Source organism: Carettochelys insculpta, chromosome 6 (genome assembly GCF_033958435.1).
Source record: "Carettochelys insculpta isolate YL-2023 chromosome 6, ASM3395843v1, whole genome shotgun sequence".
Lineage (NCBI taxonomy): Eukaryota > Metazoa > Chordata > Testudines > Carettochelyidae > Carettochelys > Carettochelys insculpta.
This window is the reverse complement of record NC_134142.1, coordinates 42,843,435-42,871,321: the sequence shown is the minus strand read 5'-3', so window position 1 is coordinate 42,871,321 and position 27,887 is coordinate 42,843,435. Positions and strand designations below refer to the sequence as shown.

The window sequence follows — 27,887 nt, the reverse complement described above, 5'->3', positions numbered from 1 at the left end:
GGAGGGAGGGGAGATTGACTCAGAGGTTTTCAGCTACAGGAAGGTAGTTTAAAGGCAATATTCATTGTTGGAAAGGTGATACTTTAATTTCCCAGCCAGTAGGGGTTATAGACCGCACACTAAGGTTAAAGGAGTGGTAAAGCAGTATTGGGCTAAGAGGGCCCTGCCCCTCAGCAGCTCCTGAAGCTGTTCCACATGGAGGACCTGCATAAAGAGAGCTCTGGCAGTCAATGGGGGCGGTGATGGAACGAGAAGGGCAGACTGACTGCAAGAAGACAAACAGGCTGTTGGTGCTGAGCCAGAATGATCCACTGGAGGAGAAGCTGCCCTATCACGCTTGGCTGGGAGCCTGCCTCTCAACCACTCCATATCTCTCCCTGAGTAGGGGGAAGTAGTGAGACAGAGCTGGGAAGTCCCCAGCGGAGGTTCTGAATTACTGAGACTGTACAAGCAGAAGACTAGGGCACGCCCAAAACTGAAGGGGAACAGGTAGTATAGGACTAGCAAGCAGCCTAGGGGAGGCTGATTTTGAGCGAGAGCCAGAAGGAACTGAATCACCCCTCACCTCTCTCTTTCCTTAGGTCCTGGTCTGGGACCTAATGGAACCAGAGGAAGGATCCAGGACCCCCGTCCTCCTCTCCTTGCCCAGCTGCCTGAGAGAACCCAGGGGACTAAGGTAAACAAACTGTGACTTGTCAACTGGGCCTCTCTGAAGAGTTGTTCTAAGACACAAAGACTGTTCTTCCAGTGATTGCTCATGCCCATTCCAATAGGTGTGCATGCTGTGTGCACAATCGCCAGAGACTTCCCGCCCCCAGCAGTACCCATCAGGCTGGCTGTGGAGCCCCAAGGAGCGACGTTGATATGCTGGTGCCTATATACAACAGCCCTCGCCCCACTCAGTTTCTTCTAACCACAGTGATGGTCAGAGGAGCACTTAGCCCTTACTTTTGCAAGCGCACTCCCCAGCTTTACTGTTCTTTGTGCTTAGTTGTTCATAGCTGATAGTTACCATTAGTAGATAGTAGTTTTAGTAGTTGTAGATTGTTGGTTTGGGGATTCCCCCCCAAGCCTTCCATCCCAGACCGCATGCCCTGGGGTTTAAGGTTCGTGACTTGTGTGGGAAGCCCATGCCTACAGGCGACCCACAAGAAGACTGTGGGAGCGAAGCACCAGACATTTAAGTGCCAAATTTGACAGGGGTTTCAGGCCTAGATGAAGAAAGACAGAGATTTTCACCTCAAGTGGCTGTTAATGGAGGAGGCACTATAACCATCGGACCAGGTACTGTTCATCTCCAGTGCACCTGTCTCGGTGTGTGAGTCTTCAGTGCCAAAGAAACACTCGCACTGCTCTCCTGTTGGGTTACAGGGTCTGAGCACGCAGCATTGATCGTGTTCCCCAGTGCTATGCAAGAAGAAGAAGGTGGACGGGGCCACTCTGCATCTTGGCCAGTGCATGAGAACTGAGGCTGCAGCCAGCCCTTGCACTGTGCTCCGTCACCATTGCCTCCAGCCCTGTGGAGGAGTCCATTCATTGAGTCCAGTGCCCATCAAATCCCTAGTCGGGGAGTTAGAGGGGGAGATGGACTTGCCCTCAATTCTGGACACCTTCGAGGCTGCCCATTACTTAAGTGAGTTGCGCTGGATGCCAAGTTAATCTATGTCACACCAATGACACCAGCACCAGCCCAGACACTGGCACCAACACCAGTACCCAGTGCACCAGCACCAGAACACCATCTATGGCAGCAGGACAGCCTGTATCAATGGGTCCTATGGCACCACATATGACCATGGTACCGGTCATTGTGCAGCCTCTAGTGCTGATGGCTCAGCAGGCACCAACATCTGTGGTGTTGATGGTGGTCCACCCACCATCCAGGGAAACTCTTTGTGATGTAGGGATTCATGTTGCCATGGCACCACACTCTGGCACCAGGGGCACTGGCATCAGTGCTGGCACCATCATGGTCAGCATCCAAAGACTTTTCAGATTCCAACTCCTTGGTTTTGGATAGGAGCAGCTATAGGTTGTGCTCCAGACACTGTTCCTTCCATGTTTCTTGGCACCATTCATGACACTGCAAGAGTTTTCATTCCACCTCTGTGCAGTCTTGGCCTCCTCTCTGGCAGGGCAATGTGCAGTGCCCCTTCTGGACCCTATGGATCAATCATTAGGCTCAGGCTCAGAGCTCCAGGGCCACATCAATGGTTTGTGGGTCTCAGGGTGCCACATTGTCTGTGGAGGTCTCGCATGGTGGCAGCTCCACCTCCTGATTCTGTGCAGCTGTCATGGAGCCAGTCATCCCAGGGGGCAGTGAACTACCTGTTGCCATCCAGGACTCTGGGATGTAGGCTTCCTTTGGGGAGGCCAAGGACCCAGAGGGCCCAGTGCCATGAGCATCCTCATCCTCCTCCCTTGTGAAGAGGCTGTGGCTGGGGCCTCAGTCACATCCTTGCCAGCAATGGACCTTAAGGACCACGAGGACCTTCTGTGTAGGCTCGCAAAGAACCTAAGCATGCAGGTGGAAGAGGCAGACCTGATGGTGGACATTCTGGCAGTGGATGGCTCTTCCAGAGTGGCTTTACCCCCATTAAAACAATTAATGCCACAACAAAACTTTGTGTCAAATGCCGGTCTCCATTCTTCCTACATCCCAAGGGGTTGAGAGATGCAATTTTTCTTCCCATGGCTGGCCACGAACACTTATATACTCATCTGCAGCCTGGGTCCTTAGTTGTTGATGTGGTCAACCACAGGGAATGTCAAGGTCAGCCAGGCCCCACCACCAAATGTAAGGAGGCAAAAAAGGTGGACTTCTTTGGTGGAAGATGTATTCATCTCAGGGGATTCAGTTACGCGTGGCAAATGGTCTCGACAGTACTTGGCCCTGCCATGAGAATAGGGGGCTGAACCTGATGACCTCTTGAGGTCCTTTCCAGTCCTAATATTCTATGATTCTATGAAATCAGCTGGTGGTGTTGAGCCACTATGCATTCAATACCTTGTCGGCCATTGGAAAGTTCTGCAACCTTCTCCCCTCAGACTTGAAACAGGAGTTTGGAGCCCTACTCAAGGGAGACAAGGAGGCCCGGGATGCTGCAGACTTCACAGCCCGAACTATGACTACAAGGGTGGTTATGCATAACAACACCTGGCTTCAGGTATCCAGTATTCTGCTTAAGGTCCAGACCACCATTCAGGACCTCCCATTTGACTGCCCAGGACTGTTTGTTTGCACCCAGCGTGGACTCCAGGCTGCATAGCTTAAAGGACTCACGGTCTATGCTGAAGTTGTTGGGACTCACATGAAGTTCCCAGCACAACAAAGACAATTCAGACCTCCACCTCCTCTTGATACTATCCAGGTCAGCAAAGGCAGGATAGTAACAATAATAACAGGCACAGGGGTAGAAATGGCAGAAACTGCTGCTCAAGGTCTGCCTTTCAATGGAGCCAAGGCCACCCAAACAGCAACAAGCTCCCAAACTCAGACTGCTGGGTCCTCAGCTCAGTAGATTCAGGATACTCTATCCAGTTTTCTTCCTGGAACTGGCTGGCTATTATAGGTGGGTCATTCTGGATTTAACCTTTATAATGGCCCCTGACTGACTTGGTGAAAGGCGCAGCTCCAAGAAAGTCTAGTCTCAGGACTGTACCATGGCCTTCAAGAAACTGAAAGATCAGCTGACTCGAGAGCTCGTCCTGTTCTACTCGGACTTTTCAAAACCTGTAGTCCTGCAACAGATGCTGCTGCTGTTGGCCTGGGGGCCATGGTGTCCCAAGAGGAGAAGGGAGAATAACTTCCAATCCTTCACCTCAGCTGGATATTGTTTCCTCAGGAAGTTGGATATTCACTGTAGTGAATGAGGCTTTGGCAGTGAAATTGGCCATTGAAGGACTCCGCTATTACTTAGCAGACAACGATTCCATCTCTCGATTGATCGTATGTCCATTCTGTGACTGAACACCACAAACGATCATAACCTGTGGACTGGACAATGGCTGCGTTCCTCTCACTAAACCATACAAAGTGGAGACATTATATCAAGCAGGCCCTTACCACAAGCTAGCATATGTCTTTTCATGGGATGGAGGAGACCCATCCAAACAGAGTGATCACAGGGCTCCCAGCTGGAGTGGGATATGTGTGACGGCATTTACAGACCCCACAACTAAGATTCAAGAAGTGGAGCAGTACTGGCGAGAAAGCCCTGCCTTTCAGTAGCTTCCAAGCATGCTCTCCATGGAGCACCTGCTTAAAAGGGAGCTCTGACAATCAGTGAAGGGGAACCTGGCTGCAGGAATGGAGATAGGCTGTAGCCACTGTGACAGAGTGATCTATAGGACTGAGAGAGTGAATAAGACCAAGCCAGAAGACTGGGGACCTGACCTACTACTTTCTTTCTCCCTATCCCTCTTTGGGGAGCAACTGGATCCTTTGAGTATGCTGAGAAGAGCTGAGAACCACCAGCTGAGGTTCTGAATACAAACTGAAGGGAAAACAGGTAAGGTAGGAAGGAGCCTAGGGAAGGCTTCTGGGGTGGTAGGTAGTCAGAAGGGACTGAGCCATCCTTTCTCTCTTTCTCCTTGGGCCCTGGCCTATGACCCTGTGAAGAGTGAAGCCCTGGGTTCTCTACCCTTGCCTCCTTACCCAGCTATCTGAGAGATGGAGGAGGGAGGGGAGGCAGGCGACAGTCATCTGTGACTTAACAGCCTACCCTGGGACTGCCCAGTACAGCTGTCCCAAGACTCAGAGAGAGAGTTTGGCTGCAATAAGTGCACTAGGCCTGTCAGACCCCAAGCAAAGCCCACTACACATGTATAGCAACCTTTATAGTCTTGCAAATTTAAGATGCAGTGGCAAGATACAGTTTAGTTTTAAGTAGGAAAATGAGGCTTGTGATTTATAGGCTGGAGCTAGACAACGCAAGCATTTACTTTTGTCAGAAAGGCAAGCAAGAGTTTAATTTGCTAGTCAAGGCAGACAGACTTTGTAACAGAGTAAACTACAGTGTGATTATCTGCTGATGATGCAAAACACAATTTGATGATTTGGAGGGATGTGATTTCTCTCTAATGCTTTCTTACAGCCTTGCAGTTACACACTCAGTTGCCACTGCCAAAGCAGGCAGTTTAATTTGCAAATTAGTCCTTGACTCACACACTATTTAAAACATGTTTTTATAAAAAATAACATACATAGAGTCTTGGTGTGTGTTAAAAAACAACAGTATCAGTTAACAGAGGATAATACTGAAGGCCATATGTTAACCACATGTAAATTACATGATACAGAAGTGTATGCTGAGGATTATGGAAAAAGTTAGACATATACACATTACCCAGAATTTCTGGAAAAATAAATACCCTTTGCTGTCCTGTCAGAAAGAGTCAACGTTTTGGGTCATTTGCAAGAAACACAACAAGCTTGCTGACAAGGACATTCCTCCTGTAAGTAGGTACAGAATTGATTTTTAGGAGCCTGTTTAAAGAAGAGGAATTGAAATATCAAATTTATGCTCTTAAATTAACTCTGCTTAGTATTAGTGAAACCTGGTGGGAAAATTTGCATGATTGCAATGGTAAGATAAATAGGCCAAAGGGAGAGGGTGTAGCACTCTGTGTAAAAAATGGACTACTTGCTTCTGAGTAATTGACAACTTAGAAACAAATGATCTTGAATGCTTATGGATCAATGTCCCAACAGATAAAGCACAAACTAGGGTACTCTTTTATTTTTATGTGCCACTGCAGGGTGTTCCTGGTATGTCCTTTTTTCCACCACGCCCTGTGAAATCTTGATGTAGATGTCTGCATTTCTTTTGATGCTTCACAGTTCTTGCACAGATGCACCCCACACAGCAATAAGGTCATGGATCTCCCTCATGCTCCATGCTGGAGCTCTTGGGCACCCTGGGGGATTCATGGCTAGATGTGCTGCTGAGGTGTGCTTCCTGCTCCATTGACCACGCTAGCAAAACAGGAAAAGAAATTCAAGTTTTCCTGGCGCTGTTTCCTGCACATCTGGAGATCAGTGGATCCGAAAGTGGTGGCCAAAGTGGTCACTTTGGGGCACTGTGGGAAACCTCCAGGAGGCCAGGAATGTCAAATTTCACAGTACTCTATCTACATTACCATGCAAGGTCAAATTTGGCATTATTCCTTGTAAAAAATCGACTTTAGGAGCCCTTAAATTCAGTGGAATGGATCCTATAGTGTGGACTGACTGCTTAGAGAATAAAATAGGCAACTCTCTGGGTACGTTATATTTCACTGTTGTGTTTCAAGTGTATCTGAAGTTTCAAGAATGCGGCCCCTGGCCTTCAGAGATGTTCTGCTTCTGACGGAAATACTGTTCTCAAAGTCCTGTACCACTGCAGTGGTAGAATGTGTCTGAATGTTTGCATGTAGTTAATTTCCAGGCCCAGCAGGTCTGAAGGAGGCCCTGGACCAAAATACTGTATAGTCATAGGTCAAATCACAGGGATTATTCAACAACAACAACAGGCAGCGGTAGAGGAGGATTAGACCAGTGCTGTTCTATATGATCAGATTTGATTCTCAAACCAAATGGATATTACCAATATTATTTTATATATGGGAATTTACTGGAAATAGACTTGACTATGTCACAGTGGTAGAATGGTAACGTGCTATTTTTTACTGACGTGAAGATGAAACTAAACAAATATGATTAAGTGATAGTCAAACACACCAAAAAGAAAAGAATGGTACAGAAAAACTCTGGCACAATAGGCCCAAACTGATGACGTAGAATATATAGAAATGGGTTTAAACAATCACACCAGCAGCATCTGTTAATTATCATTTAACTTAGGGAAAAAAAACAACAAAAAAACCCACAGCCCCAGAATTGAGACAACTGTGTTTTCTTGGAATAATAGTGAAGTTTCAGCTACATATGGGCAACTAATCAGAATTTTTCCTCTCAGACTATCTATGTGTGATTTGTGAAGGAGAGAGAACAGCACAGTGCTTAAAGTAATTGGGCCAAAAGAAATCTGATGCAGTTCAACATGGAAAAGTGTAGAGTCCTGAACTTGGGACAGAAGAATCCCAAGCATTGTTATAGGCTGGGGACCGACTGGTTAAGCAGCAGTACAGCAGAAAGTGACCTAGGGGTTATGGGGGTGAAAGGCTGGATGTGAGTAAGCAGTGTGCCCTTGTAGCCAAGAATGCTAACAATATATTGGAGTGCATTAGGAGGAGCATTTCAAGCAGATCTGTAGAAGTGATTGTTCCCCTCTGTTTGGAACTGGTGAGGCCACATCTGGAATATTGTGTCCAGTTTTTGGGACCCCAGTATAAAAAGGATGGGGATGTGCTGGAGCAGGTTCAGTGGAGGGCAACAAAAATGATAAAGGGGCTGGAGCACATGACCTATGAGGAGAGGCTGAGGGATTTGCGCTTGTTTAGTTTACAGAAGAAAAGACTGAGGGGAGATTTAATAGCAGCCTTCAACTTCCTGAAGGGGAGCTCTAAAGAGGATAGTGAGAAACTGTTCTCAGTGGTGTCAGATGGCAGAACAAGGAACAATGGTCTGAAGTTACAGAAGGAGAGGAGTAGGTTGGATATTAGGAAAAACTATTTCACTGGGAGGGTGGTGGAGCACTGGAATGCGTTGCCTAGAGAGGTGGTGGATTCTCCCTCCCTGGAGGTTTCTAAGTACTGGCTTGACAAGGTCCTGGCTGGGATGACTTAGTGGGGGTTGATCCTGCTTGAAGCAGAGGGCTGGACTAGATAACCTCCTGAGGTCCCTTCCAGCCCCATGATTCTATGATCCATTTTATAATCCTTTCTCACCATCTGAAAAGACAATTGTTGACTTTTTGGCCATTCTGAGGACACAAGGAGATTGTAGAACAGTGGTTCCCAAACTTTTCTCTAGTGTGGATCCCCAATTATCCCCCCAACCATTCATGGACCCCAATCACACCCCCAAACCATTTGTGTATCCCCATCAAGGACAATTCTAGCCACTACGCACACCTCATTAAATGAAGACGGAAACAACAACATAGCTTTTCAGACAGCAAATCCGGGTTTCTGGGGTTGGGAGGCCCTTTCTTGCCTGCTTCCTTGTTGCACAGTCTGGTGTATACCTTGAAGGTGATTTGATGTCGCAGGAAGTGGAGGAGGCTGCCTGGCAGATGGGGGTTCTCCTGGTGGGCTGCTTTGAGGGGCTGGGCTGGATGTTGGTGGCTTGTGCCACCCTGGGGTCTTTCTCTGCTTTGCTGACCAAGCCTGAGGGGAGCGCCTATTTCGCCACCCACTGTGCTGGATTTCTTTACCACTGGCTCCCCTGCTGTCCCGCGGTTTAAACGGGGTTTAGCTGCTCAACACGTGCCTCTTGCTTACGAACAGTCTGAGGAAATCATTTGACTGCGAGCAGCGAGGGGGTGGAGGGGCGGGCGACGGGGGCCGAGCGAGGCTGGCGGCCTTGGGAAGGTGTGGGGCCTCACCCCATTGCCCCGGTCGGCCTCTCCCTCCCGCGGCGGCCCTTTAAGGGGGGGCGGGGTTTGGTTGTTAGGGACGCCGGAGGCGGGCTCGGCTCGAGCTAGGCCCGGCCGCGGGATGGAGGCCGAGCCGCGCAGGGGGGCAGCCGGGGTAAGAGCGGCCGTGCCGCGGAGGGGGGTCGCTCGGCCAGCGCAGGGCGCAGGGCGGCCCGCAGAAGGGCTCTGGGGCTCCCTACCCCGGGGTGCATGCCGGGCTGGGCCCGCCGGGCCTCCTTCCTCCCCGGGGCTGTGTCCGCCGCCCCGCACCCCCGGCGCTGCGGCCCCCACTCCACCGCGGGGTCGCCCCCCCCCGGGCGGCACTGACCGCGCGAGATGGCCCGGGCCGTGGCTGTAGCAGTTAGTCAAAGCCGACCCACGTCTTGCAAAGGGCGCGGGGAGAGGCCCAGGACACAGCCTTCCTCTCGGACGGGTCTCGGCCCTGCGCTGGGCGGCCTAAGTGCTGCGCCCGCCCCGCCACTTGCCCCTGCTGTTGCCGGTGGGCTGTTTGGTCTCTGTAAATGCACCTTGCCGTGGAGAAGAGCAGGGACTGGCCTCGGGGTCCATTCAGGACACGCATCTGCCGAAGCAGCTCTCTGCCCACCAAAGGTTATGCTCCAAAATACCGGTGAGCCTGTGAGGTGCCACAGGACTTCTCGTTGTTTTTGCCATCCAGCCTAACACAGCCACGCCTCTGATACAGTTCAGGGAAGGTGTGCTGGGCAAAGGGCAGCACTTGGAAGATGGGTGGTTGGGTGAGCAGTGGACAAATGCTGGTCCTGATGTCAAGGATGTTGTTTTTGACCTGTTGGTGGTTCTCACGGTGCAGCGTTAGTGTTGTGTTTGGGAAGTGATTTGCATTCTGTTTCTTGTCTGTGGCCATGTATGTGCTGCCCTGAAGTTGTTACTGTTGGTAATTGTGCTCTTTCCCGATGCCTCCCTTCTTCCCAGATGCCAAAGATGGGCCGAAGGGCTCGCCAGGATTCCCTTCCAGAGGAGAATCATCTCAGCAGGAAGAATTCCTCTGCTGCTTCTACTGGGGAGGTGGGTACCATGTACCATAACATGTGTGCAGCCTAAGGTGCCACTTAAATCTACCACTACCTAGAGGTTTCTGGATGTTTTGTGGCGTCCTGCTTCACCAGGTGAGGTCTGCTCTTGACTCAGTCTGGCTCTCATTGCTGGGGCTCACAGCGCCATTCTGTACTTTCCAGATGTGCTGTGGAATGTCTAAGTCCTAGCTGCTCCAACATGTGTAACTGAACAGGAGGAGGGGAGGTGTGTCATGGGCTATGGTGATTCCCATGGGGGAATCATGATATGGAACCTGCTGATATGGGGAATCTGTAACTCTGCACAGGAGAGCTCCATGAACTGTTGTAATGTGCTGAATGCTTTCTTCAAGTATTTTTTCCACATGGATTCTACTCTTGTTGCTCATATGTCCCATGCTCACAAGATCAGATTCTCTGGGGCAATCAATAGTGTGCACTGGGCCTGTGCCCTTGAAGCCCTCTTGTTCAACTCCAGGGCATAACGATCTGAGAGGGCCCAACCATCCATCACTCCTTCCCCTGCAGTATTTGTCCTTTCTCTGTGCATGGTACTGGTATTAGTTAAAACAAGAAGTAGTGAGTTAGTAAGTTATACTTGAAAAAATATATATAGTTTTTCCTCGGGTTAGTTAGGCTGAACCCTATCTCTGTCCCTAGGGAACTAACATCATGGCAGAAGCTTAAATTACTGGGTTTTATGACCTATCACTCATGTGAAACTTTGATGCTTATTAATAGTGGACATTTCCCAGTACCTATTCTGCTACTGTATAAGCTTGATGGACTATCTGGGTCCAAAGGGTTAAAACTGTTAATGGGATCCTGTCTCTCTGTCCAGCATTGAACAGTCTCAACACAAGGTTTGTTATACAGAGAGATCCGCCTGTTTAGACCCATAGTTTTAAAATTGTTTATTAGAGATACAGTAAAGAAGGAAGAGCTACAAAAGCATTTGAAATGTGAAGTATTGAAGATTTTTATTTTAACAGCATCTCTTGTTCCCTTTGGCTGCGTCTACACGTGCACGCTACTTCGAAGTAGCGGCAGTAACTTCGAAATAGCGCCCGTCACGTCTACACGTGTTGGGCGCTATTTCGAAGTTGAAATCGACGTTAGGCGGCGAGACGTCGAAGTCGCTAACCCCATGAGCGGATGGGAATAGCGCCCTACTTCGACGTTCAACATCGAAGTAGGGACGTGTAGACGATCCGCGTCCCGCAACATCGAAATAGCGGGGTCCTCCATGGCGGCCATCAGCTGGGGGGTTGAGAGATACTCTCTCTCCAGCCCTTGCGGGGCTCTGTGATCACCGTGGGCAGCAGCCCTTAGCCCAGGGCTTCTGGCTGCTGCTGCTGCAGCTGGGGGTCCGTGCTGCATATACAGGGTCTGCAACTAGTTGTTGGCTCTGTGTATCTTGCACTGTTTAATGAAAGTGTGTCTGGGAGGGGCCCTTTAAGGGAGCGACTTGCTGTTGAGTCCGCCCCGTGACCCTGTCTGCAGCTGTGCCTGGCTCCCTTATTTCGATGTGTGCTACTTTGGCGTGTAGACGTTCCCTCGCTGTGCCTATTTCGATGTTGGGCTGAGCAACGTCGAAGTTGAACATCGACGTTGCCAGCCCTGGAGGACGTGTAGACGTTATTCATCGAAATAGTCTATTTCGATGTCGCAACATCGAAATAAGCTATTTCGAAGTTGGGTGCACGTGTAGACGTAGCCTTTCTGTTTAGCTGGAGACAGGGGGGAGTGTCTCCATAAGCAGTCTCTTTTGACATTCTTTTAGATAGTGTTACAGAAGATAACTGTCCTTTTTTGAGTAGGGGAAGAGAGAAGAAGTTAGTTAAGATGGACTGGAGCTGCTTGTATTGCTTTTGTTAAAATCCCATCCTGTTTACTAAAAGATAAAACAAGACAAACCAGTTTAAATAGGGGAGAGAAAAGACCAGCAATGATAGAAAATGCAGTGTCTGCTTGTGGTATTGACTTTCATTTGAAACCTCACAGCTGGAAAAACATAGGCAGAGCACACAATTTTATCAGCTAGTCTAAGACCTGGCAAACTTGTACCAGCTTTCAGCTGCTTAGGGTATTGAATTGTCCTGCTTCTTTTTGGTCACAAGCTCACAGCAGTGATACAAAATATATGGACTTGAATGGTTAAACTAGAGTCCCTATGAGATAGAAGGCAACATATAAGGATAGGCAAGAAAAGAAATAAGATGGGGAAGAAAAGCAACACATGCAAGAGGATGAGAGACTCTCACATCCCAGTTGGTGGTTGTGATTTAACCAGAGCCAGTGGAGGAAATTGTCGTCTCTTGCCTCTTTGGCTAGGGTTAGGTACATCCTTCTGGCTAAGTCAGGTCAGGACATTTCAGAGTTAGAAGATGATGGCCCATTAGCTTATAGCAAGTCCTGGATCCCAAGAGAATTTTGGTAGACTGTGCTGAATGACTATAGCCTCTGCACTGCGTGTCTCTGTACTCAGAGCCCCAGTATATTGCATGTCAGTACTATCTTTGTGGTGCCTTCTACTTTGCTGGGCCTGGTAACAGGCCACTTTTCCTTGAGAGATTGACAATTATTCTATCCAAAGCATCTGCTTTGGAACTCCCCGGTTTGCTAGATTTAAGAGGTGTGTCTCATGTGGCCCCTCCCTTGGAGCATCCAGAAGAGGAATTCATGTGGACAATCACTTGAAGAACATTTACTTTTCAGGAACTGTGGTTCTTAGATGTGATGTTCACATCTAATCTATGACCTGGCCCCTCCTTGCATTACTACAGAGTCTGATAACACTTGGGCTCTGGCAAAGAAATTGAGGGATGGTTGGGCCTGCTCAGCATTTTATGCCTTAAGGGAACTGTGGAGGGGACAGGATGGGACACAAGAGGACCTATGGTGCTGACATGGTTCCAGCGGACGAAAGAAGAATCCAGTCTTATGCAAGAGTGCAACATGGGGGTAATGCACAATAGAGAACCATGGTTATTGTAGGGTATCTGGAGGATACACCTTCCTGCATATATAACTCTATTATGTGACTTGGTGCAGGTTTTGGGCTCCTGTGCTCTTGCCAGGTGTATTTATTTTCTCAGACCTCCTTCCACTGTTCACCCATGCACCTGAGTGTGGTTTGGGCCCTTTCATTCATTAGGGAGAAGTGACTTTATGTACTGTCTGATGGTCTTGTTTGTAACTCGGCTTCCTTCTTAGGCAATCTCTAGACAAGCATCTGATCTGTGGCAGCCTTCTCCTGCTTTTGCAGTTGAATGCACCTGGCCAAACTCTCTGTTGTCTTTGACTATTTCACTGATACCCACACGAAGCAGATGTGAAATGTTATCATGAGTGGGGAAGTTTTACACCTGGAGAGGGTGAGTGTCAATGATCACACACGGCGTGCAGCAGGGAGAATCCAGTGCCCAGCATCCTTTAGGTGTAGCATCTATTTGTTCCAAGCTGATATTCAGAGATTCATGTTTTAGTTTTTTATGCTTTTTGTTTTTACAATTTATTCCTCTCTCTCTTTCATTTTTTTTCCCCCGCCTCTCCTGCTGATCATATTTTAGGACGAAGACTCTCCAGAAAAGGTAGACCATTTGGGACTAGAGGCTTCTCTGTAGATGCTGGCTTTTCCGAGGGGAACTTCCAAGACTAACCTGTCAATGTAGATGGAGATTGCCTTAAAAGGGACTTTCACACAGGAGAGTAAAAGGTGGTACAGCCATGCCTCAAGCTCAGTAATTCGCCTTTTACCCCTGAGCTCCTTCTGCTATTCTTTGTTTCATAGGGACCTCTTAGATGATGCATCCTGTGTTGAGGTCATGCATATTGCCACTGCAATGGTAGAGCTGTAAGATTCAGGATTGAAGCCAATGGGAGTAGAGGAGCTGGGGAAGGTGCTGAGTCCTCACTAGAAAAAAAATACCAGCAATTAGTGAGCAGGATGTCAAATGCATACTGGCTTTTGATTTGATCTATGCTATGCTTCGCAGGCTCCCATAGTGTAAAAGATCCTCTTTAAGGGTAGCAGAGGCCTGCTGGTGCTCATGCTGAGGAGACTGGTCAATAGACAAACTGGGTTCTGACTAGCAGTGTACATTTATCCTTTCTGTGAAGTGTCTCTGCTGCTGGTACTTTGTTGCACCCTTTCTGTTTTCACTGCACCAGCTCCTGGGGAAATGTTATTACCTGGAGTGAATCAGACAAGTGTGGGTTTCATGCTGAACTTCAGAGTTATGTGACGGGAGCTGCATTTTAATTAATTCTCCTCTGTATGAGTTTATTGTAACTGGGGCCCTCCCCATCTCACTGTCCTCTTTGGCAAATTTTATGGTCATATAATTTAAAGAATAGTAAATTTTATTAATTCAGCTATTTAAATCTGAAATTTCATGGTGGTGTAATTGTAGGGGGCCTGTCCCAAAAAGGAGTCGTGTGAGGGATGCAAGGTTATTGCAGGGAGTGGTTGACACAATGCAACATTTACTTCTGCATTGCTGTTGGCAGCAGTGCTGCTTCAGAAATGGGCAGCTGGAGTGTGGTGGTTGCTGGCTGGGAGCTGAAGGCAGAGCTACCGCCAGCAGGAGCACAAAAGTAAGGATGATATGGTGTGGTATTGCCACCCTTATTTCTGCATTGCTGCTGGTGGGTTGTTGCTTTCAGAACTGGACACCTGGACAACATTACAACCACTGATCTCCATTTGTCCAGCTCTGGAGGAGTGCAGCAGTAAGGGTTGGAAATACTGTGACCCTCATAAAATTAACCTTGTGATCCCCCCACCAATCCCTTTTGACTCAGTGTCTTGAGTGTGAGCAACACTGGTCACCCCTCTGAAGTCTGTATAGTAAAGAATAAAAGTGCACAAAAAGCCAGACTTTGTGGGAGGACACCAGATTTCACAGTCTGTGACACATTTTGCATATTTGTGAATTTGGTAGGGCCCTGACTATGACTAAAAGGCACTCCTGGAAATTTCATAGTATTAATTTAGAACAGGTAATCCTGGCTACTGATCAGAATGCCCTGGAAACCAGTTAAACGTACATTTTTTTTCTAGCAGAAAGCTTGGAAATGCTCCTGAATTGTCTGAAGAGCTTCTGTGCGGAGGGTCTTTTGCACTTTCTGCCTATGCCTAGGAGTTGATTGCCCAGCTAAAGCTGCTTATTTTGTATATTAGTTATACAAACACTTGTTTTAGCTCAGGAAAGGTAGAAGGGAGAACACCGCATCCCAATACTTCAGTGGTAGCATGGTATACCCTAGCTGGTCTCTCACTTCCCTGGCCAGAGGGACCTGAGCATTCTGCAAGGGCTGAGCCCTTGCAGACGGAAGTTGGAGTGGCTCTCCTTTCTCTCGTCTTTCCCATTTTCCCGCATCCAACCTGAGCAATATTATTGAGCTCCAAAGCTTGGAATGCTTCCTGCCTCAGTCCAGGAGTGAGGAGGAAATGGGGTGCATCCTCTCAAAATAGTAACATCGTTTCAAAGCAGGTGCGGTCTTCCTCCCAAGGCTTCTCTGAGCTGTGTGGTTAAATACCAGCTGATAGACGTTGTATCTTACTGGTCCGTGTAATTTGAATCTCTCTCAAAGGCTAGTGTGTCTGGGCCTGATCCTGTAAGGTACTAATTGCACTGACTTCAGCACAAGTTGACTGTTTAGATGCTTGTTGTCAAGCCCTCTGCATGTGATGGAATCTACTGTGCATGAGGAAGCTCAACTGAGAAATGAACATGTCTGCCACCTACCTGTCAAAGCACCACCTGTAACCAGGTCCTCATTTGACAATAGTCTAATGAATTAAAGCTATGGGAGATCAGCCCCCTCTTTGGGATTTTTATTCCCATCCTAAGAAGCCTGTATCAGGTCCCATTTTGGAGGGGTTAGGACATGTGAAGGTGAAAGCCTGGAAAGGGGACTCTGCCATGCACTTCACTACTTCTGGCCACAGGATGATACTCTCAGTCGATCTGATGCCTGTTGTAGATTGAGCAAGCACTGCAATTCAGAATTTTCTTGTCAGAATGTCGTAACAGTATGGTAAGAAAGATCCACCTACTTCTCCCATTCTCCTGCTGTGTCAGGATCATTCGTTATGTTATATGTCCCCAAGTGGTGTCCCAGACAGTTTTTATTGCCTAAAGTGATGGGACTTCCCTTGGAGGATGATTCCACAGACTTTCTTCTTGCTGCTGGGAGGAGAATCAGCCTAACTCACCTTCTTTATTCTGTCTGGTTAGTTCCAATTACATCCCTCTGTGTCACACTAAGTTAGCATTTCCCAAGTTAGGTCCTGTTGAGCATGTGCTGGGAATTTGTGGAGAGGTGGTTGGTCACATGGTACTAGCTCCTCCTGGCTGCTACTTTTCATTAAAATAAACAATGCTTTCCTGAGGGGGCTTTTTCATGTGAGCTGTTATTGCTACAGGGATGTTGTGTGATAGGAAGGAGGGGAGGTGCCCTCCTTCACCTCAGTGGGCTGCAACAGCCTGTAGCTTATTGGGGTTCCATCTGCAGCCCCCCATTTCTGCCCCCTCCCCTATGCCTTTCACACTCCAGAGCCCCACACTTACCTGCTCCTTCTCCTCCCTCTCAGCACTTTCAGAGTACATCAGTCCTTGATTGGCGCTCTCCCCCATTCCTCCCAGAGCTAGGACACTATGAACAGCTGATTCACAGCATTCTGGCTCTTGGAGGAGAGGAGGAGGAGTGGGCTCAGAGCATGAATCAGATGATGGAAAAAGGGGGATGCTTAAGAAGTGTAGGGCTCCTGTGCCCCAGTGTGTGAGAGGTACCTGTGGGAGAGGAGTAGCCAGGGGTCTGTGGACCCACCACTGGTTTATACCCTTCAGGTACCTGGCCATTCTTTATATTAGATTTTTAAATAATTTTATAACCGGAAAATAAATGGTTAATTGCTGTAGGGTCTGATGGATCAGTAAGTTGCTTATATCCATCTCTAATGCCTATTGCTTGTGCCTATGAAATGTTTATATTCTCTGATAATAATTTGTCAATGTTTTATAAGACCATTAAAAATGGAACCTTACTATCAAGCGTGACCAGACTTAGGCAGCTACAGTACATCCCTCCCTTAGGCATTGATCAGCCAAGCTGAAATGCTTAGCTTCTTTAATCATCTGTCTGAAGTTGGCCCCTCCATCGCTCTGATGACTCATGTAGCCCTTCTCTGAACTCCCTTTGGGCTGCACTGAGTGTTTATAATCTGGGCTTTTCCTGTATTCGGTATGTTCCCTACTGGGGGGGTTGAAGCTTATTGAACTAGCAGCATTTGTGCTCTTTATGTGACTGCCTGCTGAAGTCCTGTTCTTCATCTGTCTGCCTGCTCCAGGACTTGTTTTGCCTCCCCTGGCTCTGACTGAATTCTTGCTAGTTCAATAAGTCACTGGGCTGGCTTTCCAAGGCTGCCTAGGACATGTAGCAAAGGGATGGGATCCTGGTCAATGGGCTAATGAAGAGCTATCCCAGTATCTCTGCTTTGTGGTAAGAAAGTGAATACAGATAATCTGGAGGGTCAAAGTGTGTCCAGCACTAGCAAGAGCCACTGCGAGTTGCAAGGCAAGGTGGGAGGGGGGCCTGGCTCCATGCCTGGAAATGGTGGGGCCAATGGCTAAAGGGGTGGGGTGTAAGAGATTCAAGGACCTCAGTGCTAGCCCCTCCAAGCCATTCATGGCTGGTGCTGCACTACTGCAGCAATTCAACAGGGCCCAGGGGCAACTACCTACCGTGCCCCCCAGCCCCGCCATTGGCCAGCCTGAGTGCGTTGGAGGAGTGTAGAAAGGGGAGAGAACCAAGACTCTTTGCGTCTGCTCCTGACTGTGCCACAGGTTTGGTTTGTGACCTTGGGCACATTCCTTTTGCAATTTGTGCCTTAATCCCCTTCTGTTAAATGAGGATAACATAGTATGCAGGAAGGTGTGGAGGCTGATGAATATCAGCTTGAATGTGGAGAAGTGCTGCTGCTTATTATTTAATACTAGCAGATATACCTGGCATTGTTTGTGTCCTTAACTGTAGTCATTTGTGCTGTATTTAAATGATTGAATAGGGTAGCAGGTTGGGGGGCCTCGGAGTAGGGGGCATGGGGTGCAGGAATCAGGGCAGGATTTGGCGGGCTTGGCAGTGGATTTGGGTGTAGTGGGTTCTGGCCAGGGGGTTGGGGGCAAGCGTGAGGACAGGGAATTGGGGGGGTGGGGGGCATTCAGTGCAGGGAGATAGAGGGTGCTGGTGTGAGTGCAGTGGTTGGGGGCTTTAGAGCTGGGGCCTCAGGTCAGGGAGCTGGGAGGCCTGAAGGGAGGAGGGTCTACTGGGGCCACCTGCAGTGGCAAAGATGGCACTGGTCTTTGGGGGGTGGGGCAGGACTGCACTGTCTGGCTCTTGGGTGGGGTATGTGGCCCTGGCTCCCAGCCCCAGCATACCTTTGCAGGGAGGGGCAACCTCAGTTCCTGGCCCTGACGTCTTGTTGTGGGGGTGGCACAGTTCCCAGTGTCTGCTCTTGGGGTGCCCAGGCCAGGCCATGATTTCTGGTTCCTTGGTGTCTGCTCTTGGAGTGGGAGGCAGGTTGGTCTGTGGTTCCTGGCCTCACCACAGCATCTGGTTGTGATGGCAAGGACTGGGCTATGATTCCTGGTCCTGCATAGTGTCTGCTCTGGGGTGGGGTTGGGCTGTGCTGTCTGGCTTAGGCGTGGCTGTCACAGCAGGTTCATCGCTGTCAAGGCTCTCCCCATGCAGCATTGCAGCCAAGAGCCGGGAGCAGAGGAGTTTTGGGAAAGGATGGCACTTACTCAGTCCAGTGACCAGCTGGGGATGTCTGAAGGTTGTGGGGCAGGGTTAGTTCAGGGGCTAGCTGGGGACAGCCAAGAGCTGGGACTATTGGGAGTGAGGGGGCCACTTACCTGACCAAGTGGCTGGCAATATGGAGAGCCCCATCCCCAGGTGGTGACCCTCTTCCTGCTGTGGCCTCCCCCTGAGGTCACTCTGTAGTACAGCTGCACACACAACTCCCACATTTGCTGCTCCCAGTGCTCACTCAGCAGTACAGTTCTGCCTCTTCTCAACCACCACCCTTTCCATGTTATGAAAAATCATCCGATTCCAGGCACATCCCATTTTCCTGGCACAACCAAACCCTGGCCTTGCTTTAAGTTCAGGTAAGAGGAATCTGCATACTAAATTTGGTGGCCCTAGCTCATATGCTTTCAGAGGAGTTCTTGAACAAATGGATTCACGGATGTACGGATTCACAGGCAGATGGTCATGGTCTGTCTGTATATCTATAGATGTAGATAAAGATCTAAATTATTTAAATTAAATGGATCATTTTCAGAATGTACTCGTGATTATTTAGTTGAGGAATTGTTGGAAACACAAGTGAGGAGAATATAAAACAAAGTACTTTATATATGTAACATACTCAGCACGGACCTGATCGTACAAGTGAGGAGCCCCTTTAAAATCAGTAGCATTACTGGTGTGACTGAGACTTACTCACTTGGATGGGACTTGGCAGGATCAGAGCCTGTAAGCAGAAAGTGTTGTCTTGTACCATATTTGGGTTTCCAGTCATGTTTACGTGGTAAACTCCATTCTGGTTTCATTGGGCACCCCAAATCTTTCCAGAAACTAGATGACCCTATGCCATTCCATTCCAAGAGTTAAAGAAGTCAGAGTGAGACACTTTTGAGCTCACTGTTATATATGCCTAGCAGTGGTTATATCCCAATGGGGGTTGATTTTTGTTGAGGTAGCACCTGCACCTTACTGGGTTCTCTCCCAACACTCGCTGCTCTGGGGAGTTTAGAACTGAAAGAGTTCATGTCTTGCTCTAACAAGGTGCTTTAATCCTTCCTATTAGTTATTATATGTATTGTGGTTGTGCCTAGGAGTCCCCATCATAGACCATGACACCATTGTTCTAGGTGCTGTACAAGCAACAAGTAACTCCTGCCCCACAGACCTTACAATCTAATTAAAATCTCTTATTCTGTAGGGTTCTTGTCTCCCATGATGCTCATCTAGAAAAGAGCCCTCAACTGGGGCTAAACCCTCTTCTTTATGGGATGTGCTACCATAGCTTTACATGGTGTGGGGTGGTAGCTCTCATAGTGACAAGGATCTCAGCAAAACCTGAGAGAGAGGCTGTATTTTTTTGGAGGTGTCTTCATTTGTGAATGCCCTCCCAGATTTGCTGAGTAAACAGGCCTGGGCTGAACTTACTGTCATGTCCTGGGGACTCTGCTGTCTGTCTGGATTCTGTTACTGTCTGCTATTGGAAGATGCATCCTCCACCAGAGGGGAGCCAGCCTATGGGAAGTAATAGGCTGTTACACCTGTATACTTTTGAAGTGGACTTGCTTCTCTTTCCATGTGGTTCTCTGTTGCCTGCGAACATGCTAATCTTTTAGCCATTCCCTTGGGCCTGCTCATCTGGAAGTTGGCCAGATTCTTCAGGAGGAATCTGAAAAATGCAGCTGAACACATGTTCCCTAATTAGGCCAATTTCCCCAGTGTAAGCCCCCCCATCATATGGCTTGGAGCTCCCTGAGGCCTTGTATTGCCTCTCTTCCACTCTCCTCAGCTCCCCGAGTGGCCAGCTTGCAAGACGGTTATTTTCAGCATGTTGAGGTTATCTGTTGGCTTTTCAATGACATCTTCCTTCTGTCTCACCAGAATAGCTCTTCTAATCAGCCACATTTCCAAGCCTTTTTTGTAGCATCCTCCCTGTTCAGCGTGCTTGGCCGTTGAGTTGTTCAGTAACTCTCTGGGTTGGGAGGACCCTAGGAATCCCATGGGAAATAGTTTTATTACAAGATTTTTCCATACATTTATTTCATGCTTTGAATGCTTCCAACCCAAACCCACTAAAGGAACTGATGAGATGAGAACATTTACCACCAGTACGTGGCCCTGGAGAATAGCAAGCTGACAGGGGGACCTTGCTGTATGGTTAGAATGGGTGGATAAGACATTGCAGTGTAACCTTGGGGTGAGGAGGGACATTGTTCTGTAACTTCCAGGGTTGGAAAGGATAAGTCATTGTGGGGAGTGCACTGAGGGAACTATATAAGGCATTGGAGGGATGGGCAGGGCGCTGTATGATTCAGTATGTGTACTGCATTGAAAGGGCAGAAACATGGGCCTGATTTACATAGCTGGATACAATATTTATTTTACTGCATGAAATCCTGACAGCAGTTGTACAACATGGGCAGCTGCTGCATATCCCCTATGATGGTCCAGACCTTTTGAAGCCCTAAGTGGGCTCCTTGCCATCTTGATGCACCTGACCCAATTTTCCTAGTAAAGGACAGTAAGTGGCTAGTAGGAGGAAAAGGGGACCTAGGGGAGGTGAAGACCCAGTGCTCCACGAATTTAGGATCTTTGGGGAATTCCTTGGACACTTACTTGCTAAAGGCAGCGTTACTATTTTCTAACGAGGCCTTATGAGAGAGAGTCTCCTAGGGGTTCTGCGGGTGCAGACCACTCTCCATTATCCTAGGAAGCTAGGGGATTTGGTTTGGTTAGAACAAGGAATCGGGTCTTCTCCATGTCTTGTTTTGTGTGGGGTTCATATCCACTGGTTTCTTTGCGTGGCTGTCAAGAGGTACTGGAGCTAACTGAATTGGAATTCCTTTGTTTAGTGATAATTTAAAACTAACTCTTGGTACCTCTCTGTGGAGACAGCTTTTCTTAGGTGATTTATTGTGGAGACTGGAACTGAAGCCTGGCCCTTCTTTCTCTACACCATGTGATGGTTGTTAAATAAAAGCAAGGCATCTACAAACAACACCGTCACCTGCCCACCAGCTCTCCATGCCCTGCAAAAGCTATTGCCTGGTCAGAAGCTGAGCTTCTTGCTTCTGTCCGGTGGTTGGGTAGGAGGTATGAAATACATGGGGTGGACCACTGCTTACTTGTTGTCATGGCCACTTAGGTTGGGGTTGAGGCCCATATGCCCTCTGACACATGCACTGTTGGTGTCATTTGAGTTCATATTTCTTGCACAGAGTGCTGATGGCTTCCAAGGGGTGCTGTGAAAATGAAGGAAAATGAATCTACATCTCCAGTCCCTTTGGAGAATCTGCATGGAAAGGACCCAGTGCATCCATAATCTGTATCTGTAACACCAATTGCCTCCTGAAAGGTTTACCTGTTCACGTTCCAAAGAGAGGCAGTGGACATGCTTCTTGTACCTACCATTATCCTCTCGTACCATTATCCTACAGCCCTCTTCATAAAACTTGGGGTATTTAGGGTGGAATTTGGCCAAGACATGAGAAGTGTATCCCTAAATTCCCTGTACAGTTTCAAAAAGACATTATATTCTTTTCACCTTTTATCTTGAATTCTTATTTAGGGTTGATTGGGGCAGCCACATCTACCTCTGAAGTGGCTGCATTTTGGTGGTGATGTGTGACATGATGTTTGCATTTTAATTTGTAAAACACTTTAGAAATTTGTGGATAAATGACACTATATAATTAATCAGTGGGTTTTTTTTTAATGACAGTACGGAGTACTGGTACCTCCTTTTTTTAATACAAAAATACACTAATTAATAATTGGAACAAGAGATGTGGTGGATTCACCATATTAGAATGTTTTTAAATAAAGATTAGATTTTTAAAGAAAATATATATTTCTAAAAGTCGTTAATTCACAGAAATCCTGTGGCCTGTATTATACCTGAGGTCAGACTAGATAATCACAGTGCTATATTATAGTTTTTAAAGCCTTTGAATAAAAGTAAATTGTTATTATTTAAAAATGTGTGTGGTACACTAACCTACTATAGTATGTTATGGGCAAATAGGCAAAGCCAGTGATCCTCCACTGATTGTTGGCTTGGCCATTACTGTGGCTGACTATTCCTTGTACATAATCGTAACAGAATTACTGGTCTTACTGCCACAGGAATAAAAGGGCTGTTGGAATAATGTAGGGTTTGTGTTCTGGACATTGAGTCATATGGTCTGTATATTCAGTAGGGAGAGGTTGTAAGGAGAGTGGAGGCAGTGGGGTTAAAACCCCAACTACATAGTTCTAGACTAGGGCTTGTTTTCAGAAGTGGCCTCTGATGTTGGGTACCTCAGCTGAAGTAATCTTGAACCTGAATATTGACCTTCATAGTTTGGGATTAAACCCCAAGTACTCTGGGAAGCTTGATTTGGGACAGAGACTAGAATTATGATGTCCTCTCTTGACTCTTTGGTAGCATTAATATAGCTTGGTGGTTTTCAAACTTTTTGGCATCACGCCCCCCCTTTTGATTTTTGAGAAACCCTCATGCCTCCCACCTCTTCTTACCATCATCCAACCCCCCTTTTAACAAACAATTCAATTTGTAATTTAAAATAAACACAAAAACTTGATATGAAAATGTCAATTAAAAATAAGCACAAATAGTTTTTCTTGGCCCCTTGCAGGTGCCTGGTGCAGCCCCAACTGGCGAGCGGCCTGAGCCCCGTACCAGCTGCCAGAGCTGCCTGCGCCAGCCACCTGCCCACCCAAGCTCTGCACTGCCAGAGGAGCCCACCTACCACCGTAAGCCCCACACTGCCAGGGCCAGCTGCTCACCTGCCCACCAGCTGCTTGAGCCTGGAATAAGGGAAAGTTGAAGTGGGGTACTTATTTCAAAGTTGTCTGCATCTACCCTGTCAATCAGCAATTCAGAGTCTGCACTTTGAAATTTACATGGCTGCCATTATGCTAATATGGCGCTGAATATGCATGTTAGCTCCTCATTAGTCTGCTTTGAATTGCCTCATCATCATGCTACTTCAACAGGAGAGGGTGAGTGTAGAAGCAGCCTGAGTGTGGTGGTGGTGGGGATATAGAGCTGCATGTATGAGGAAGGACAGTTGTGTGAAGAGATGTGAGGGTGAGGTGTATGTGACTATAAAGTTTTCTGTATCTACATGCACCCATGTGGTTTGCTCCCCCTTCCCTTTTTTCTGGGCTTGGGAACACACAAATAATCTGAATTCAAAATGCTCCTTTTTTGGCACTGCTGCCTTTTCTGTAGTTTGGCATCTTAAGAATCCGAAGGAATCGTATAAAGATCAGAAAACTCCATTCACTTGGGGCTCTGAAGGCTTTGCATTCTATGACATGGTCATTCCAGTCGACTGAGCTCTGTCCCCTGCGGATGAGCCCATATAAGGAGGCCATTTCCTGCATTTCACGTCCCTTTGCCCTCCTGTGCTCCCTTTGCTGAAGAAAGCTGGTATTTTGGGACTGCAGCTCCCAGCTCATTTCTGTTCCCTGTTTATTTTTGGAGAATGCTTATTTTTGCTTCTCCTAAGGAGCTATGCAGGGTCGTGCCCTGTCCTTACTGCAGGCAGCAGTTGCCCCTGGCAGGCTGTGTCCATTTCCCACACTCTCAAACAATACTTTTACTCTAGAAATAAACAGAGGAGACCTTCTGCCTCAGTGTTACCACCCACCTTTTCTCATTGAGAAACAAGTGACCCTTGGCCTTGCTCAGTATTATGCCCTCCCCCACACTCTGAGACAGAGATCTTCCATATTCACCAATCCCTTCCCTCTTGCTTACCCAAAGTTCAGAGAACATTCCTATTCCACTCTCCCTGCCTAAGTACTGAGGCTCCCTTGGAATTACTGTGCTCTTACAAATCTCTATCGCCCACCTGGATTCTCTGGACAGAGCACTTTGGGGTTATTTAAAATCTGAACTTTTTTGTACTCCATTGCCCCATCACACACTCTACTGCATATCATGCAAACTGCCAAGGCCCCTGCCATATCAGGTGCTTTATACTTCAGTACCATGTGAGAGGGGAATTGGGCCCAAAGCTGCAGGGATCATGGTCTGGACACACAAAACAGGGACCTACTGGCTCCACTCATGGCCCTACCCTTGAGCCACAGTTCCCCACCTGCCCATTGCCATTGTTATATAACACGTCCTAGGAGGGTGCAAGATAGTTATCATCTTCTAAAAATCCAGTTCAGTCTCCTAATGTGCGTTCCTAGTGTGTCTTGTTCTGTCTATCTGCCTGTGTTGACCAGAGTGTGTCTTGAGGCAGGGAGTGTATATATTATGCACTTATGTTATGAAACACAAATGAATGCAGTTTAACAATAGTTAACTGCTCAGTTACGGTACTTAGATGAACCTGAAAAGGGCAGGACTCACACGTTGGAATGCCACCACACCTGGCATGTGTTGTCTAGGCAGCATCTGAGCCTTGGGTATGTGAACTTGAGGCTCAGCTGGGTCCCTGGTTGGAGAAGTGCTTCCTATGTTTTAGACACTTCAAAACCTGCCCTGCAGCATTTCCATTCCTTTGTTTTGTGAAACACTGTTAAATACATTACCTCAGTATTGGACTCCAGCTTCTTGCTGGGTAACTTGCAGGGGTTGATATAAGTGAATCTAGTCTGGAGTGGTCTGGTTGGAGCTGCGTATAACATGTTTTCTTTCTTGTGTGTGTCTTCTTGGTAAAGGTCCCACCACCTAAACCCCCACGACGGCAAGGAGGCTGGGCTGATGATCCTGTAATGGCACCTTCCAAGTAAGTACCACCTTCTTTCTTTTTTGAAGTGGGCTTGGGTATAGATTGACTGAACATCACCTTTAGGGCTTGCTGTCACGAGGGTGATCTCCTGGAACCTGGTACACCATCTCTGTCTCTGCCATTGTGAACCCTCCAGAACACCCAACCCAGAACAATGGGCATCTGACTGACTGACTCTCCGTATGTGCTGCTCTGCTCAGGCATGCAGATTTGTGTGAAATCAGTGACAGAGCATCCCTGGCTTGCTGCAGTTATTGGGAGGCGATGTGGCAGTGGGTTTAGGAGCTTTTCCAGGGGAGCACTCTTAGAGTTGCTGACTCTGCTGACTGGATGCCATTTAGAGCAATGACATGCGGTCTAGGAGAGTTGGCAACCCTAATTTCTTCCTGGATGAGCTCTTTCCATGAACAGATCCCATTGGTAAATGGTGGAGTTGTACTAGCAGGCAGGGAACTCCACAAAAGGAATCAGGATGTTGTGTGCAGTCTGGTGGAAAATGGTAAAATTGACCAGGATTTTTGTGTGTTTGGGGAAATGTAATATCTAGGAAGAAGCCCTTATGGAGGAATCCCACATTGTTGGGGGTGGTCAGGGATGGAATTCAAGAAAGAGAGAAATCAGGCAAGGAGCTGGGACTCAGTACAGCTGGTGAGTCCAGTACGGAATGTGTGGGGTATATAGAGGAAAAGGGAGCTCAGGACATGCCAAGAGACAGGGGATCTGGGCTAAAGGCAGGTGGAGTTGAGAGATGAAAAGTTCAGCCCATTTGCCAAAGGCTGTAAAGTTAACTGGCTCTGCCTCTCATGCTGATGGAGCTAAAAAGTAGGAAGGGGCCCTCTTGTATCAGGCTCAGGTAGGATGTGGGGGAGTTGTATTTTTCAGTGGACACCCAGATGCCGCTGCTGGTCTGGTCACCTTATTCTGGGGGCTTTCCAATTTGTGAAAAGACTACATGTGCCTCTTCCAGAGGTATGCAGGGCTCATGGGCCCCTGAGGTTCAGGATCCCTTTGGTAGGACCAATATGGCAAAGGTTCCTCTAGGCAAAAGTAAACCAAATGAAATGGGTGGCCCCCAACAGTGAGCCTGTTTGGAAAAAGTAACTAACTTCCCCATAAACTGCTTGTTAGAAGAACATAGTTATCTCAGTTCTGTAGCATAGGGGAGAGTGGAAGGAAAGTGAACCTGAACCCACCAGCTCACAGGAGTGGGGTACAGGGCACCTGTATTGTTATTTCTCTAACATTCTGAAATATGCTGGGTACTTCAGAGATATGATATGGTAAGTTCTTTCCCAGGGAAGCGACCCATCAAACTAGACACAAATCTGACAAAGGAGCCAGAGAAAAGATCAAGGAAGATGGCCCACCTCTATGGAAATCTGGTTGTTAGAAGCCTTTTCCCATCACCAACCTACTTCCCTGCTTCTTCTCCCACAGAGAGCCACAATATCGGAAGTCCAAAGTGCAGACAGTTTGATGCTTATTGGGGTTAGCTCCCAGCAAGCATAATTCCAATTTTATTTTCCCCTCCCCTTCCTGTTTGCATCCAATTTATATAGTAATATTCTCAGCTGTACCTTAGCCAATCATCTTACTGAAATTTTACTGTCACAGAATCTTAGGGAGGGAAGGGACCTCAGGAGATCATGGAGTCCAGCCCCCTGCCGAAAGCAAGATTGACCTTTTGTTATATAATTCCCTGACCAATTATATCCCACCACCTTGACTGATTTACATCCAGCAATATTAAATATACAGAAGACAGAAACAATTAAGGAATCGGAGACCATACAGATTAACAATAGGAAAGTGTGGACTGTAAAGACAAAACAACTAATAAATGAGAGTTTCAGAAACCAAAGCTATTGATAAGTGAGTTCCTGACAGACAGAAAGCTATTAGCCTAAGTTTTCTTTAAACATCCTGGAATCTTTGCTTTATCTGGAGGTGTTAGATCAGCTCACCTTCTTAACAGTCTAAGGCTACGTCTACACGTGAACGCTACATCAAAATAGCCTATTTCGATGAATAACGTCTACATGTCCTCCAGGGCTCGTGCTGTTGACGTTCAGCATCGACGTTGGGCAGCACCACATCGAAGTAGGCGCTGTGAGGTAACGTCTACACGCCAAAGTAGCACACATTGAAATAAGGGTGCCAGGAACAGCTGCAGACAGGGTCACAGGGCGGACTAGCACTTCCAGGGTAACAGCTAGCTGCTCCCTTAAAGGGCCCCTCCCAGACACACTCAGCCTGCACAGCATGCAGTTGGCAGAGCCATAGGCACGCACACCTCGAGCGACACAGTCATGGACCCCCAGCAGCAGCAGCCAGAGGTCCACTCAGCCGCCCCTGTAGGAGCAGTGCTCACCCTGCTCAATGCCATGCAGGAGGCAGCTGATCACATCCTAGCCACAGAGGAGGAGCTGCCCGCAGGGGAGGAGGAAGCAACCCCCAACCCTGCAGCCCCCCCCGCCCCCCTGCCTCACACGCCGCCGGCTGTGGAGCTACCCCACGAGCACTGACTGGTGGGAGCGGCTGTTGCTTGGAGAGTGGGATGACGACTGCTGGCTCCAGAACTTTCGCATGAGCCGGCAATCATTTCTGGAGCTATGCCAGTGGCTCACCTCTGCACTGAGGCACCAGGACACCTTCATGTGGCGTGCCCTCAGCGTCGAGAAACGGGTCGGCATCGCTGTCTGGAAGCTGGCCACTCCAGACAGCTACCAATCCATGGGCCAGCAGTTTGG

The 27,887-nt window shown here is 47.9% G+C and overlaps 1 protein-coding gene across 2 annotated transcripts in view; it reads left to right on the top strand.

Moving 5' to 3' along the window:
• Window positions 1-8,584: 8,584 nt before the first annotated feature.
• IFT43 (intraflagellar transport 43) overlaps window positions 8,585-27,887 on the top strand; it is a 59,017-nt gene continuing 39,714 nt past the window's right edge. Inside the window, exons 1-3 of one of the 2 annotated variants that reach the window (XM_074998786.1) lie at window positions 8,585-8,634; window positions 9,471-9,563; window positions 25,067-25,134. In XM_074998786.1, coding sequence (XP_074854887.1) covers window positions 8,602-8,634; window positions 9,471-9,563; window positions 25,067-25,134 — 194 coding nt within the window. In that variant the 5' untranslated portion in view covers window positions 8,585-8,601. Of the gene's footprint in view, window positions 8,635-8,959; window positions 9,148-9,470; window positions 9,564-25,066; window positions 25,135-27,887 lie in introns of those variants that run through there. The other variant, XM_074998787.1, reaches the window with a different exon arrangement.